Source organism: Pelophylax lessonae (genome assembly GCF_965119305.1).
Source record: "Pelophylax lessonae genome assembly, chromosome: 13".
Lineage (NCBI taxonomy): Eukaryota > Metazoa > Chordata > Amphibia > Anura > Ranidae > Pelophylax > Pelophylax lessonae.
The window spans coordinates 145,759,136-145,775,691 of NC_138780.1; the positions used below are offsets into that span (position 1 = coordinate 145,759,136).

At 41.7% G+C, this 16,556-nt stretch overlaps 1 protein-coding gene across 1 annotated transcript in view; it reads right to left on the bottom strand.

Moving 5' to 3' along the window:
- Window positions 1-603: 603 nt before the first annotated feature.
- The window catches only part of LOC309543194 (homeobox protein SIX4-like), a 79,128-nt gene continuing 63,175 nt past the window's right edge, over window positions 604-16,556 (bottom strand). The window contains exon 3 of the mRNA XM_082242619.1: window positions 604-1,933. Within this exon, the coding sequence (XP_082098745.1) occupies window positions 1,134-1,933 (800 nt within the window). The 3' untranslated portion in view covers window positions 604-1,133. The remainder of the gene's footprint in view (window positions 1,934-16,556) is intronic.

The following is a 16,556-nucleotide window of genomic DNA, read 5'->3' on the forward strand; positions in this document are numbered from 1 at the left end:
CCTCCAAAAAATGGCCAACTGGGCCACGTTAGCTGGTCCTTGTGGCACTATACCTCCAACTGATACAAGACACTATTCCTCCCACTGATACATTGCGGCATAATTCCTCCCAACAACAGAGCATTCCCCCCACTGACACCAATGATGGGGAACTCCCACTGACTACAGGGCCTGAGGCAACTGCTACTCCCACTGCCCAGAGTCCGGCCCCCCTGAAGTCTGAAGGACAGTATACCGGCCCTTCTATCTAACCTATAGACACATGTGGATTGAATCTTCCAATAAAAAACGTATCACAAATATAACCAGACAAACAAGACACATATGACCGCTCCACTCTTAGTATGTGCTTGGCTGCTAAATAAATGGCCCACAGGCCAGAAGGCACAGGAAATTTTTAAAATAGCTAGATTTAGATAAAAAAAATTCATTGCAACAGCAGAGAACAAGGCCAAACTATGAAAAATAAAGTTACAATTTGCTATTCTAAGGCTTTGAAATTCGCTTTTAGTGTTTTCCAAAAAATAAAAAAATAAAAGTCTTGCATATTTTCAGCTTTTGCTACAAGTAAAATTAATTTAAGGAGTTTTACAACTGCTGCAATTGCTACTACAAAGGAGGTCTGAATACGATACCTTAAGTAAATGACACGACATTCTGTTTGTTTTAGTCGGACAGTACAGTTGGCAAAGATTAATAACATTCTTGCATTAGCAGAAGCTCACTGCAAAGTCACTGTTCAAATGTAACATTCCAATTTGTCTAATAAAGTTTGAAAGGAAAAACAAAAAAAAAGTGTCAAGAGTGTAGCCTTGGGAAAAAGGGGAGGATGCCATTGTTTTATCCCTTATTTGATAATTTTATATACATTTCCAGCATAGCCCAAAAAGTAATAAAGTACCAAAAAAAAAAAAAATAGTTCTTTTTTTGTTTCGTACACCAAAGTGGTGTTTCCTTTAAATACCCAAGTTAAAAAAAAGGATTTAACTGGTTTTAAGGGGGGGGGGGGGGTAAAAGAACAAATTGAGAAAAAACAAAGGGGTGATTTGCCAAAAAGATCCTACTTTAGTCAACTATCGATGAAACTGTAAAAGGGTCATCAGAATCCATTGACTTTAGAAACTTTTTCTTGCTTATAGGTCATGCATATCTTCATCCATTTGAACATTCTGAAGCTTGACCAACTCCTTTTTGTCACCTTCAAGTTCCTCACAGCCAGAGTTGACCATACCACTTAGGACATACTGGGATTTTGCATCCAACAGCATGACGCTGCCACTAATAGTGGTGTTGTGGCCAACCGATAGGTAATTCTGCTTTGCCTCGGGTAAAGGCTGAAGAACCAGATTGTGATGGTTGTTGAAATCTTGATGGGCCTGAGGAGCCGAGTGGCTGGTGTTATTATTGCTGCTTGTGGGGATGGATTCCCCCAGGTTTGCCTGTGATGTAGAAACAGACAACATGTCTTGAGTAGTGATGTAGTGACAGTTTGAAAGAGGTGCAAAGTTTGCGTTACTAGTGGGAGTGATACTGGCTGTGGTGGCGGCGACAGATGCAGAAATGGACTGGTTGACAGCTGCCGGTTGGTTCCCTGTAACAGAAGCGAGCTGCCCAGCTGCGGTAATTAAGGTAGAAGGAGCAAGGGTGAAATTTGGGGAGTGAGTTCCGTTTACTAAGGAGGCAGCAACGGACTGCAAGGCATCCTCTGAAGGCATGCTAATGTTTACTTGTGCTGTGTTTTGATTAACAGGCATTAACTGAGAAAAGACGAGGCTGCGTTCCAGACCGTCCTGTTTTAAAGAATGCGGAACGGTGTACACGACTGTGCTCGGTGGCAGGGAGCTGAGGAACACTTTCCCTTGATCGCTGTTTGAGGTGGTGTCACTTGTAAACGTCCCTCCGTCTGAAGTACAAGGAGCAATGGCAAGATTCCCTGCAAACAAGAAAAGAAAGCATAAGAGAAAAATACACAATGTGTAAAAAATACGCTGCGAAACAGGACAGATTTCTGCTGTGAGAAAAGGGGCCTAAAAAAGGAGCATCCAGTCGTATTAAAATATATGTAAAGATTTGGGTTTGGTGATAAGTTAGAACCCCTGTCAAGTTTTTATTGCCCGTTAGGGAGATTTGCTCTCTCTGCCTGTAATGGTGACCGCTGTCCTTGGAATTAAAGGTGACAATCCAATAGTCTGAGATGTCATCAGAACAAAAAGTAAATTCTTCCAATGGAGACACTTGTTCTAGTTACAAGAGGACATTTTGGGGGAGATTTACTAAAACTATAGCACTCAGAATCTAGTACAGCTGTATATGGTAGCCAATCAGCCTCTAATCTAAACTACAGCTTGTTCAATGAAAGTGGTTCTAAAGCCAAAAGGTTTTTTTACCTTCATGCATTCTATGTATGAAGTTAAAAAAACCTTCAGTGTGCAGCTCCCCTCTTTTTTACTCTGCTGAGCCCGATCCCAAGATGTGCACAAGAGCAGAAGCTCTTCCAGGTCTCTGCCTCCTTATTGGCTGAGACACAGCAGTGAGGAGGAGGGGCGGAAGAGGCGCACTCTAGGCACACAGAGGCCGCTCGGGAGCGAGAACACACGAGTGTGGGGGGCCTGGAGAAGAAGTGGATCGGGGCTGCTCTGTCCAAAACAATTGCACAAAGAAGGTAAGTATAACATGTTTGTTATTTCAATAAATAATAATAACCGGAAACCTTTCCAATCACTTTAAGCTTTGACAAAAAAAAAAAAGACACACGAAGCTTATTTCTATGCAGAGCTGCTCCAGATTTTGCACTCTCCAGTTTTAGTAAATCTCTACCTATGTATAACTTTTATAGCACAAAGATGGTAAAAAAACAAAAAAAATCTGACAGGCATTTTAAAACTAAAGATGCTGACTTTAGATCTAATATAAAAGTAACTCGGTCACAAGAAAAATATAGATGCCTAGAAAGTCAAATGTACTTATCAGCATGCCTATAATGGATCAGTAACTCAAAGCATTGAGGCCAAATAATCAGTGTGACAGCACAGTAACTAGTATTTGCAGAAGAATTTAGCAATGGCAATATTCAGGTTTTAATATCACAGGGGTCTCCTTTGATCTTTCTCTAGTCTGACTTTATTAGACTGAAACCAGAGTGGTCCCCGTGGGTTACTGTACTTTCTACATCTAGTCTGTCCTCTGCACTGCTTTACTGCATAATCCTGCTTCTGTACCTGCTGTCTTTCATGTAAACCTATTTGGCCCCTGAAACCTCCTGGGACACATCACAAGTCCCAGGAGGTTGTGGGACCAACCGAATGCGCAGTGCAGCTCACACATAAGCAGTGGGGATTCAGCTGTGAAACACCAGGCAGTCACAGCCAGCTTCCCATATCCAAGATGGCCGCACCGGGGACCTAAAGACTGGCAAAGAACCGGCCCAGGTGGAGACAGCACTGAATCCCTGGGTACAATATTTGTAGCTGCTGACTTAATTTATATAGAAATGAGCAGAGCTCCTCTAATGACAGAAATATCAGTAATCATGAGATTAGTCTTCCTAGTCTGGGTTCAGCTCATTGACATTTGTTTCTTGTGCCCTTTACCGGAAGACATTAATATTATGCCAATGTTGTGGTTACAGAACTGTACAGTAGGCGTTGCAAACTAGACTGATTGACATTGACTTCTGGTTAAAGCGCGATTAATACTTGCACTACAATGCACCTGTACGTTAGCCCTCTAGTAAACAAGAATAACCAGATTAGAAAGGTAACAGCTGATTCTTCTATGGTTTCTTGGTAACCCGGACACCATAACAGCCGAGAGATCCAGCACTTGTATTACATGTTCACTTGTCCGTTTAGCTTACTAACTGTGTTAATATTGATATCTTGCATAGAAAGAAAACCATACACTCTGTGCAGCAGGTATCTCATCTTAACAGCTGCTGACAGACAGTAATTGCACTGAACGCCTAAGGGCTCCCTCTAGTGACTAATCTAAAAAAGCTCTACAATTATTACAAGAAAAATGTGAAATGCTTTAGGACAGCCCTTCCCATGGGTGTAGATTGGTATGGCCGTGTACCTGGCTCTGCCTGCAGGCTGGAAAAAATATTTATAAACGAGTTGTACAGGATGCCAGGGATGGGTACTGGGAGGCTGATGTGTGTCCCTAATATTTGGGCTATGGTCCCCTTAGGGAGGATGAAAAAGCTCAGTTGGAGTACTCCGGGATTCTCACTCATGCAGGGGGGGATGGGTTCCAGAGTGATCCTATAGAATGGGAAAGCTTTCCCTGGATTATTAAAGGATAAGTTCACCTTTTTAAATAACAAAAATTAATGCTCATCTTTTTGCAGGTAAAAAAAAAAAAAAGTGCATTTATTTAGAACTTGGAGCCTGTAAAGTATTGCACCCACAGTCAGCAGATGCATGGTGCCACGTGGGACTCCTGCAGACATCTCAGTATCGGTCTGCTCGTATCAGGTACGGGGCAGGCAGATAAACACTGAGAGAAAAAGACAATGATCAGATCGCTAAAGAGCGCCATGGTAGTTAAATTGAGAACTATAAGCTAAAAGCCGCAAAGGCTGTCGGTACTTGTAGTTTCCCATTCAGAGAACTCTGAATGAATTACCCGGCCTGGTGGGCGGAGCCCCGCATGGGTGTTTTTTTTGTTTTTTTTTTATACAGCAAGCAAGCAGGGGAAGAAAATCCCTGGCTTGCTGTCACTAGAGGCAGCAGAACAGGTTAACCCATCTGCAAAAGGGCTAAAAAGGGCAGGAAGCTGTCAGCAGACATTTGTGAGGTGTTGAGTGGAAGAAGATACAATTATAGGACGACTGTCTTATATCTGGCTACCGAGGTGTCCTTTCCTAGACCCTGAAAACAGACAGGAACCCCAAACCCTGGTGTCAGCCTGTTCTACTGGTGGTGATCTGTTGTGTCATTTGCTGTATACCAGAATCATGGGCGGTTTTTGTTTAAAGGAAATGTACAGCCAAAGCTCGTTTGACTGTACATCTCCTATGGATCACAGGAGTGCAGTTCGTTCTGTACTCCCGTGACCCGTTCTGTGACTGAAGTCCGCTCTCTGCTGACGTCACAGATGTCAGTCCAGGCACTGCATCATCACAACCACAGAGTCGTGATCAGCCAGGTGCCTGGACCGACACCCAGCTCAGCCTCTACGAGCCGGCCGGTTCCCCACCCCTCCACAGCCCAGCGCTCAATTGAGTGAGGAGGGGGAAGAGCAGAGAGCTGCTGACTGACAGTTAGAAGCTCTCTGCTCGAGGAGCTGTCAGAACCAAGTGATCGGTGGTGTTCAATTGCTCGGTTCTTAGTGTAGAAGCGTCGGGGGGACAGATGCAGCATCTACCTAGGCAAGTATAAATTGGGGGGGGGGGGGATGTAACCCCATACATCTCATTTAATCTGCTGAAGAAAATTGTTTTTGTTTGTTCTGTTTTTTTGAAAGAAAAATAAAGACCATTTATTTTAACAAGCAGCTGGCTAGTGTTCTGAACCCCAAAGATTGCAAAGGTTTTATATTAATGTGACATAAAAATTATTGTTAAGTACTGAACATACAGTTAAAGTTTTAACCTAATATTTCACTTTTTCCTATAGATTCTCCATATTGATTTCGGGATCTGTACTCCCAACTTTCTCTATTTTTGCTGTATCCTGTATTTTAGTTTAACTGGCCAGAGATGGAACAGTTGGACATACATGCATGGGCTGACCTTCTCCTAATGATTGCAAGTGCAGAATCTCCATTAAAGTGTTTCTGCTTAAGCAGTGGAGAATCTGTACCAGGCTCTGACAGCATGGCACAGGGCGCTCCCAGCACAGAGACCAGGGGTCTACCCAAGAGCCCCGGGCCCCATACTAACGATCGGGACTCAGAACTCCCAATTCAAAGTCACCTGATCACTGATAGCCTCTGATTGGTTATAGTAATCAATCACTGTGAAGCTCGCCCCCGTGTTTTCTCTCTGAATGGAGGAAAGAGATACATTGTATCCCTTTCTCTCTCTCCTTGCAGAATCAAATGAAAGCCCAAAAGGCAGTATAATCCACCTGGATACACAAAGTAGTTGTGATGATATGTACGGTTTTACTAACACGTCAAAGTTGATAAATTGTGCTTACGCATTAACATTTGCTTTACCCTTAGGTGCGAAGGGGTTAAAAAGGTACGATTTGCAGTCCAGTTCAGGTGTGATTTCCAGTGGCATACACTTTAAAAATCTGCACCTGAACCACTGAACGAAAATTACACCGGACTCCCTCTACAAATCGAACAGAAACCATTCCTGCACATATGTGAACCCGGTCTTTTTAATATCTGCAAAAACAGTAATGGTTATAGAATTTGTAGGCCTCATCAAGTCTCAAATACCCAGGTCAGGAGATCTAATTTAAGTTGGGTTGTTGGCACTTTGGTTTTCTTCACCGGGGTCCAATTTCATTTTCCCACCAGGGCTAAGTTAGAAGGGTGCACTTGAACACTTTCAGTTGTGTTAAACTCTTTCCTTGGGGTCTCTCTTGAACAGCTTTATATACTTAGATTTTTTTTTTTCCAAGTAATATTGAATTTCGAATACATTTTTCAAGCAGAAAACAGAAGATGTATTTATATATATATATATATATATATATATATATATATATATATATATATATATATATATATATATATATATTCACACACACACACACACACACAGGATCAGTAGTTTGCATTTTGCAAAAAGTACAAAAATATACCATATAAATATACAAATGTTTAACTTATCAATTCCATGTAAACAGTACATAGAGCATATAGGGAAGTCTAGCTGAAAACTTTAATATAATAAAAAAAAAAAAAAAAAAATGGCGTAGAAACGAGGCTGCAAGGTGAGACGGGATTTTCAGTTTATTTACAGATCCCTGTTAGTTAATGATGCAGCTGTGCAGGCACCCCACATTTTATATGTGACAGCAGCTGCAACAGAAGAACCGCCTGCCTGCTGTCACAGGGGTGGGGAGGACTGGTTATTAGCAACATGTCACATCCTAAATAATAGTATAACCTGTGTATAACATGTGCCCTCAACTACATGTGGAATTCTCTCAATCTGGCTGGCCCCTACAATTTGGGAGCCACTGCATTATGCGTAAAGCTGTCCAACCCAAGATATTTTTTTTATTGGCTAAAGATCAATGTCCAGTATGTTTTACAATTTCTTGGACTTTGCCAATCAGGGCACTGTCGCCATAGGGTCACTTACAAAAAATACCAACTCTGTATAGAAGAGGCACTTAAGTGGGGTACACACTAGTAGAAAATCTGCCGAAAATTCCCGTCCGAGTAAAAATCGTATTTCAGCAGCCGATGCCGACATTTTCAACGAAAAAAATCGGAGGGATAAACACCAAAATTAATATCTTCCATCCCTAGCACGGCCAATTTTCGTTTAATGTGTACGCTGAGCATGAGAGCGAAAAGAAAAAAAAAAAAAATCGGAGGATATTTCGTCAAGTGTGTACGAGCCTTTACTTTCCATCAACCTGTGTAATGAAACAGCTGCTTCAAGCTTCCCAGACGCAAGCAGGTATTTGTCCATTCGAATGAGTTGAATACCCGTCCCCTTGCTGCATGCAATAGTTCCTCCGGCCGGCACATACATCCTGTAGTGATGTAGGGCTGGTAGAAGAAAACCACTGCATGTGATGGGAGGCGCAGGTATTCAAAGTCTGAAAGTGCAGAATACCTGCAGCAGTTGGGCAGAGCAATAAGTAGGGGTGTTTCAATACAGAGGTATGTGTCTTGTATAGAGAGCCTGCTCTTTAGGTCCTATACGCCATCTGATAGATTTTCTGTCCCCCTCTCATGCCTACAGCTAATAATATAAAATGTAATTTGTTAAATTTATTCTGAATCTGTATCATAACTGAACTACACTGTCAAAGTGAAAATACAACACAATCTTCTTTTTACATCTGGAGAGAAAATGTAACCAGCGTGTTCCGCTTCTGGCCATCTTGAGCATAAATGACAAATATTCCTTCTTGGGTAGAGGACATCCAGGCTCAATGATCTCTACTCACATCATCAGAAACCTTCCTATAATGTAAAATACAGTATAAAAGATACACACTGAAGCAAATCTCAAATGTAGAATTCGGAATAGAATTTCACTGCTAGCCTGAAGTGTCGGATACTGATCAGCAAGCTTAGCTCTTGGTGGCATAGGTGGCAAGATAGGTATTAGTTCTTTATTTGGCAGGGTAGCCATTCCATGTGCTCCTTGCTGTTATAGGTGAGCGCACTGGCCATTCATTTATACTGTTGAAATATTGGTGGGGAAACACTACTAGACAAAGCGGTGTTGCTAAATGCAGCTGAGAAAAAAAGTCCCATAACCAAAACGTAGCCTGTTGCTGCATAAACAGTATATCACAAAAGTGAGTACACCCCCTCACATTTTTGTAAATATTTTATTATATCTTTTCATGTGACAACACTGAAGAAATTGCTACAATGTAAAGTAGTGAGTGTACAGCTTGTATAACAGTGTAAATTTGCTGTCCCCTCAAAAAAACTCAACACACAGCCATTCATGTCTAAACTGCTGGCAGCAAAAGGGAGTACATCCCTAAGTGAAAATGTCCAGATTGGGCACAAACTGTGAATATTTTGTGTGGCCACCATTATTTTCCAGCACTGCCTTATCGCTCTTGGGCATGGAGTTCACCAGAGCTTCACGGGTTGCCACTGGAGTCCTCTTCCACGACATCACGGCACTGATGGATGTAGGGATCTTGCGCTCCTTCCAGTAATCCATGTCCTTCGTCTGCTTGTCTTCAGCAAACTGTTTGCAGGCTTTCTTGGGCATCATCTTTAGAACAGACTTCCTTCTGGGATGACAGCCATGCAGACCACTTTGATGCAGTGTGCGGCGTATGGTCTGAGCACTGACAGGCTGACCCCCACCCCACCCCTTCAACCTCTGCAGAAATGCTGGCAACACTTATATGTCTATTTCCCAAAGAAAACCTCTGGATATGACGCTGAGCACGTGCACTCAACTCAACCTGTTCCGAGTGGAACCTGTCTTGTTAAACTGCTGTATGGTCTTGGCCACCGTGCTGAAGCTCAGTTTCTTGGCAATCTTCTTATAGCCTAGGCCATCTTTATGTAGAGCAACAATTCTTTTTTTGAGACCCTCAGAGTTCTTTGCCATGAGGTGCCATGTTGAACTTCCAGTGACAAGTATGAGAGAGAGAGCAGCAATAACACCACATTTAACACACCTGCTCCCCGTTCACACCTGAGACCCTGTAATACTAACGAGTCACATGACACCGAGAAGTGAAAAGGGCTAATTGGGCCCAATTTAGACATTTTCACTTAGGGATATACTCACTTTTGTTGGCAGGGGTTTAGACATTAATGGTTGTGTGTTGAGTTATTTTGAGGGGACAGCAAATTTACACTGTTATACAAGCTGTACACTCACTACTTTACATTGTAGCAAAGTGTCATTTATTCAGTGTTGTCACATGAAAAGATATAATAAAATATTTACAAAAATGTGAGGGGTGTACTTACTTTTGTGAGAGTGTGTGTGAATGTGTGTGTGTGTGTGTGTGTGTGTGTGTGTGTGTGTGTGTATGTGTATGTATATATCACATTTCTATTGTGTATTGTGCTTGGAGACAAGATATAACACTTATTTGTGGCAATCCTGTGGTAAAGGTAGTAGGACTCAGTGGCTCTGATCACCTCCTGGGCTTGTGATCCTGCTACAGAGCATTTTCCAGCCATTCACTGACATTGTGTGTATGTCTATTTTTACCCTTGGTGCCACATTCAGAAAACTTCAAATACTAGTAATGATTAAAAAATGAATACACAGCAGTACGATCATAGACACAAGCATGTTCACCATGTACTACATTCACTGTGATGATCTGTACTGCAAAGAGGAATGATTTGTGATGATGGTGTAATATAAAATAAATAAAATACAAAAAACGATTTAAAATATTGCACATACAATCGATATTGTGTTACAATAAAAAAAAAAAAAAAAAAAAAAAATACACCGGAAAAGCACCTAAAGTGAATATTTACATAGAAATTGACATTGTTTATTTGAAATCGTAAACTTATAAAATTAAAATGTATACCAAAATGTTTTGCGAAGGCCTTCCCCTTTAAACAAACATCATGCACCACTAGAGCTGCACAAATATATGGAGTAAGGTAATGGAAAAGGTTATGCTGTCTGTCTATTGCCAAACTTTAAACACACAGGCAACTCAACATATTTCACTGGAAAACCTTCCATTCTTCACCTGAATGAGCAGCTTACCCTTTCAGGAGGTAGCTGCTATCTGGTTCCAGTCTTAGGTCAGCCATACACAGAACAATTTTATTTCCTGCACACATGGGTTGCAGGAAAGAAAATTGCTTGATTCCCCCATTAACACAGACAGACAGTGTTGATGCGGAAATCCCTCCTGCCAGATCATTGTCTTCTCCTGGCAGGGAAAACCCATCCCCACTGAGAGAAGACAGCGATTATTGTTAGCAGCCACTAGTGATAATCGCAAGAGCATTCAGCAGGCTGGCTGTACCCAAGTTGATCGATCAACTTGGTACATTCAGCCTGTCCATTAACGATTTGAATCTCGGTCGGTTCCTGGCTGCTGAACCTGCCGAGATTTGAACAGTGTATAGCTGGCCATAAACGGAAAGCCTAATCTATTCAAATGACATGATGGCATAATGGTGGACTGAATAGGCAGGGGCTAAAAGATGGTTAATGTCCAATTCCCTCTTTATAGGAGTTGGAAAGGCCGAAGGTTTTTTTTTTTTTTTTTTTATCTTAATGCATTTTTATGCATTAGGATAAAAAACCTGTGTGTAGCAGCCCCCCCTCATACTTACCCGAGGTCCCTCTCTGTCCAGCAATGTCCACAAGTGTCTAAGCTGTCAAAAATTCTCCCTCCTGATTGGCTGAGACACAGCAGCGGCACCATTGGCTGCCGCTGCTGTTTGAGTCAGCTAGCCAATCAGGAGTCAGGGGGTGAGGCGGGGTCTGAATGGACACAGGGAGCTATGATTTAGCTCGGGTGTCCCCATAGCAAGCTGCTTGCTGTGGGGGCACTGAACAGGAGGGAGGGGCCAGGACAGCAGAAGAGGGACCCAAGAAGAGGGGGATCTGGGCTGCTCTGTGCAAATCCACTGCAACAGAGCAGGTAAGTATAACATGTTTGTTATTTTTATAGGGGAAAAAAAAAAACTAGACTTTACAATCGCTTTAAACTACAAAGTGAAAGAATAAAGTTCAGCACGACTTAAAACAAAACCAAAAAAGAAGATTTTATGGCATTATCTGACCCTGGAAGATTACTGCTCAGTCCTGCTGCTGCTTGTCTTTTAGGTTTAATTACATCCATTCAATCTATTTCTTGAGAGTCCAGGGCATCATGGGCCCATCACACCACCCAGGGCTAATGGGACTGCTGTGATGAACGGTGCAGACACATCTCCTTTGTCAGTGATCTTAAAAACACCCCTCCAAGATTCTTGTGGTCTCAACAAAAAAAAAAAAAAACATAGCTGTACTAAATATTTCACAGCCACCAGACTAAACTTGGTCTTCGAAGTCTCAATGTGTTTGGCAATTCAGAAAGCACAGTGAGCAAGGCCACTGTCTGATCTGGGGGTGCAGTAAAAAAAGTCAGGGGGCACAATGTCAACACTGTGTGTCACTAACAATCTGTTACAGAGGTTGATCTACTAAAACTGGAGTGTGCAAAATCTGGTGCAGCTGTGCATGGTAGCCAATCAGCTTCTAATTTCAGCTTGTTCAACTAAGCTTTGAAAAAAAAAAAAAAAACCTGGAAGCCAATTGGTTTTTGTGCAGAGCTGCAAAAGATTTTGCACTCTCTCCAGTTTTAGTAAATCAACCCCACAGTGTTACACAGTGTTATTGGTACAATAGATCCACTGGTCTCAGACCCGGTGGACCACCCCAGCAACCCACTAGATCCGACCTGAGACAAAGAGGAAGGCCCCTTTCACACTTGTACGACCTAAAAGTTGCACAATTTTGACTGGACTTGAAGCAATGCCTGTGTAATCTTGAGGTCTATGGGATCAAAGTCGGACCAAAGTAGTGCAGGGACTACTCTGAAGTCGTTTCAGCTTGAAGTCACACAGCTTTAAATGGAACTTGGAAATCATGGAGTAAGACTTGTCATCCCACTTTGCAGTCCCAAGTCAAAGGACAAGTCCCAACAAGTGTGAAAGGGGCTGAAGTTGCACCAGTCACCCTTTAAGAAGTCTAAACCTTCTCCTACTAAGTCTGTTACATCTGCTTAGTAGAAGGCTGGAGTTGTCAGACCCTGTAAAATGGCTTTTTGGTAACCACAAAGCCAGCCCAACAATCAGGTTGCACATGGATAACTATATAATTATAAAAAGCAAAACAAAACTGGATTACAGAGCAAATCAAAAAGAACATGCTGACATGAGAACTGTAGGAGCATCTGTAGGGAGGGATGTGGCCAGAACAGTATAAGCTTTCTGCTGCTTACACCTACTTTCCTTCCACTCAATATCCCACTGCCCCATCAGAGCGCCATCAACCCAGAACTACTATTGGTGAAGTGCAATACCTTCCATAACTAGGTGTGTATGAGCATCCACTACAACCCCTGAGCCCACTAATGTCTTGCTGTGTCCTCACCCAAAACCCAAACAGCTTCTGGAGATCTGGAGGGTAGGTACAAGCACTAGTACAGCACCTGACATCAAGCACAATGATTGCTTTATGTTGAATATGCAAAAGTACAAATTCACTTTAACAAAAAGGAAAAAAAACATCTCCACACATTATTGGGAAAAGTATGAAATAGGGTATAATAATCACTGGTAGGCTTTTGCCAAACTGCAACACCAGGTATTTTTTCCCAAAATGCAAAAGATTAGAACTTTTGTCAAAATTGTATTTATTATTTTGGTGCTTGTGTAGATTTCTCTTCACTTTGTCTTATCACAGGATAAGAAGTGAAAGAATATCGGTCAATGAGAACACAGAAAAAAACCTAAAAGAATCTGAGCTTTCCTGAATTTGTCTGATAATTAAAAATGGCGTGACCAAAGTTCCATTTTATGATCATGAATTACAGCAGACACCAACAAGCACACTAAAAGCAGATTTTTTTTATTTACAAGGAAATACAAAATGCACATTATAACAAAAGAAACAGCTAAGAACAGTCAATGATCCAGACTCATTACTCCTACTTGAGACAGCTGCAAAATGATCTCATGTTTTAGTTTCTTTCATGTTGAAGCTTCTCTGTTACCCCAGTATTGGCAGCTGAAGATTTCTCAAGAAGTTCCAGCATTTTTCCCAGTATCAAACCAATGTTGGCCATCTCTCCGCGCAAACCTCGCAGGTCAGTAGCCATGCTCCTCTGGAGTTCACAAAGATCTCTTAATCTTTGGTCAACACAGGAAAATTGTCCCCTGGAAGTACACTGGGCCCTGCTTGCACGTTCCTCAGGAGATATCTGAAAGTTCATAGGTTTTTTTGACTCTGATACCAATAAAGAACGCCGCCTATATTTCTTTTTTTTCCTCACTTTAGGTCGTTCATGTTGGCTGGATGCTTGGCTGTCTGAAGAAGAATCATGCTCAGCCAGATAAAGGTCTGATTCAGACAAGCAATTGGAGGACACCTCAGCTATGGTCATCTGTCCCTGAGCGGATTCATCAACATGTGGAGGAAAATTGGAGGGCGTACTGCCTATAATATGGGCATTTAACAGCTTTTCTGCAGTTGTATGCCCTAAATTTGCATGACAGACTTCCTCAACATATGAGCCCCCCGATAGAGAAAGCCGGTCCTCATCCATGGCTGTTACCATGCACTCAGAATGAGAAAATGGCATATTCTCTTTCTTTAAAGAACAGTGTGGAAAGATCTTGGCTTTAGAGCAGTGTGGGGATGATACACATTGATGCATATCTTCAAGACCTCTGCTGGTTGAGGGAAATGGCCGTCTCTGTTCATCTCTCCCTTCATCTCCTGTGAAAAGGAAAAGCAAGAAACATAAAAAATAATCCCTAAGCTCCTTGAATAGTAGCTTACATTTATGTATTTTTTTTTCATTAAGTACTTACACATAATCACGGAGTAGTAGTCTGCAGCACAGGGTCCTGTCCACTGAGCTACTGCAAAGGAGCAGGAAGAGACTGACTGACCTCATGTAGTTCTAACCTTAAAAACAAATACATTTTCTGCTTAAAATTTGGTGCCAAAAGGCATGGAGGTCAAAAAATGAAGCAAGGTATTTTAAAATAAACCGAAATATTGTTTAATAGGAAAAAATGCAAATAAATGATGGGTTTTCTTACCTGAAAAAATGTGGATCGTCTATCTTCCAGTAATGCGCCAACTAGGGCTTGTGTTTGTATTCTGGCGACTGTCCACAATGCTGCCATGTTGTTAATGTTCACACAAGATAAAATTCAGAAAGCTTCTTCTCTCTCTTGCAGTAGCCCAGAATAGACATGACAAGCAATAAACATAATACATCAACTAAAAGGAGGCAGTTCATCCAATCATAAAGGTTCCATGCCTCTGTCACATAGACAGGATAATTAGGAGTCACAACTGAACTGCACTCTTTTCCATTCACTTTACAATATTCTGTTGTGGCCTTTATATTATACATTCATTATAAAACACGGTATAGGTAGAGATTGATGACAGGCGAAGGAGAACCTTAAATCCGGTATTAAACCCAAAAGCCAACATTATATTGCAGCTTACCAATTCTTAGATGTGGCAGCTGTATCCATTTTATTGTTTTAGGCTTTTTCCTTATTTTGACCTGGTGGTGTGGCCAATAAATCTGTTTTTCAACAGAACAAGCTCTTCTGTAAATGTAGCCATTACAGGGCTGAGAAAAAACATTTACCACTGGCAGGGGTGCTTACAGCGATCAGCTTTTATTCATTTGTGTTTATAACCTTTATCCCAAAGGGGAAAAAAAAACTGTTGCTGTTAACTGACAAGATAATGGATTTCCTAGTGTTCATGCACATGGCCATAAGAAAATACAACTAGCACACAGGATCTTGTTGGCAGAAGTTGACAGCAAAATGTTGTGTAAAAAGTATATTATATATATATATATATATATATATACACATACATACATACATACATACATACATACATACATACATACAGGGAGTGCAGAATTATTAGGCAAATGAGTATTTTGACCACATCATCCTCTTTATGCATGTTGTCTTACTCCAAGCTGTATAGGCTCGAAAGCCTACTACCAATTAAGCATATTAGGTGATGTGCATCTCTGTAATGAGAAGGGGTGTGGTCTAATGACATCAACACCCTATATCAGGTGTGCATAATTATTAGGCAACTTCCTTTCCTTGGGCAAAATGGGTCAAAAGAAGGACTTGACAGGCTCAGAAAAGTCAAAAATAGTGAGATATCTTGCAGAGGGACGCAGCACTCTTAAAATTGCAAAGCTTCTGAAGCGTGATCATCGAACAATCAAGCATTTCATTCAAAATAGTCAACAGGGTCGCAAGAAGCGTGTGGAAAAACCAAGGCGCAAAATAACAGCCCATGAACTGAGAAAAGTCAAGCGTGCAGCTGCCAAGATGCCACTTGCCACCAGTTTGGCCATATTTCAGAGCTGCAACATCACTGGAGTGCCCAAAAGCACAAGGTGTGCAATACTCAGAGACATGGCCAAGGTAAGAAAGGCTGAAAGACGACCACCACTGAACAAGACACACAAGCTGAAACGTCAAGACTGGACCAAGAAATATCTCAAGACTGATTTTTCAAAGGTTTTATGGACTGATGAAATGAGAGTGAGTCTTGATGGGCCAGATGGATGGGCCCGTGGCTGGATTGGTAAAGGGCAGAGAGCTCCAGTACGACTCAGACGCCAGCAAGGTGGAGGTGGAGTACTGGTTTGGGCTGGTATTATCAAAGATGAGCTTGTGGGGCGTCCAAGTACTCCACAGCGTGGCTGGCAAGAAAGGATATAAAAGAAGAAAAGCTAATGACATGGCCTCCTTGTTCACCTGATCTGAACCCCATTGAGAACATGTGGTCCATCATCAAATGTGAGATTTACAAGGAGGGAAAACAGTACACCTCTCTGAACAGTGTCTGGGAGGCTGTGGTTGCTGCTGCACGCAATGTTGATGGTGAACAGATCAAAACACTGACAGAATCCACGGATGGCAGGCTTTTGAGTGTCCTTGCAAAGAAAGGTGGCTATATTGGTCACTGATTTGTTTTTGTTTTGTTTTTGAATGTCAGAAAACGGAATTTTTGTAAAATCTTACCTGTAAAACGGAATTTTTGTAAAATCTTACCTGTAAAATTCCTTTCTCTGAGTCCTCCGACAGTCGCCGCCTCTTCATATTCGTCACATATGGGGTATTAGACTTTGCTCCGAAGGAGTAGCTAGGCAACAGAATATGTTAACAATAAAGCTTTAACA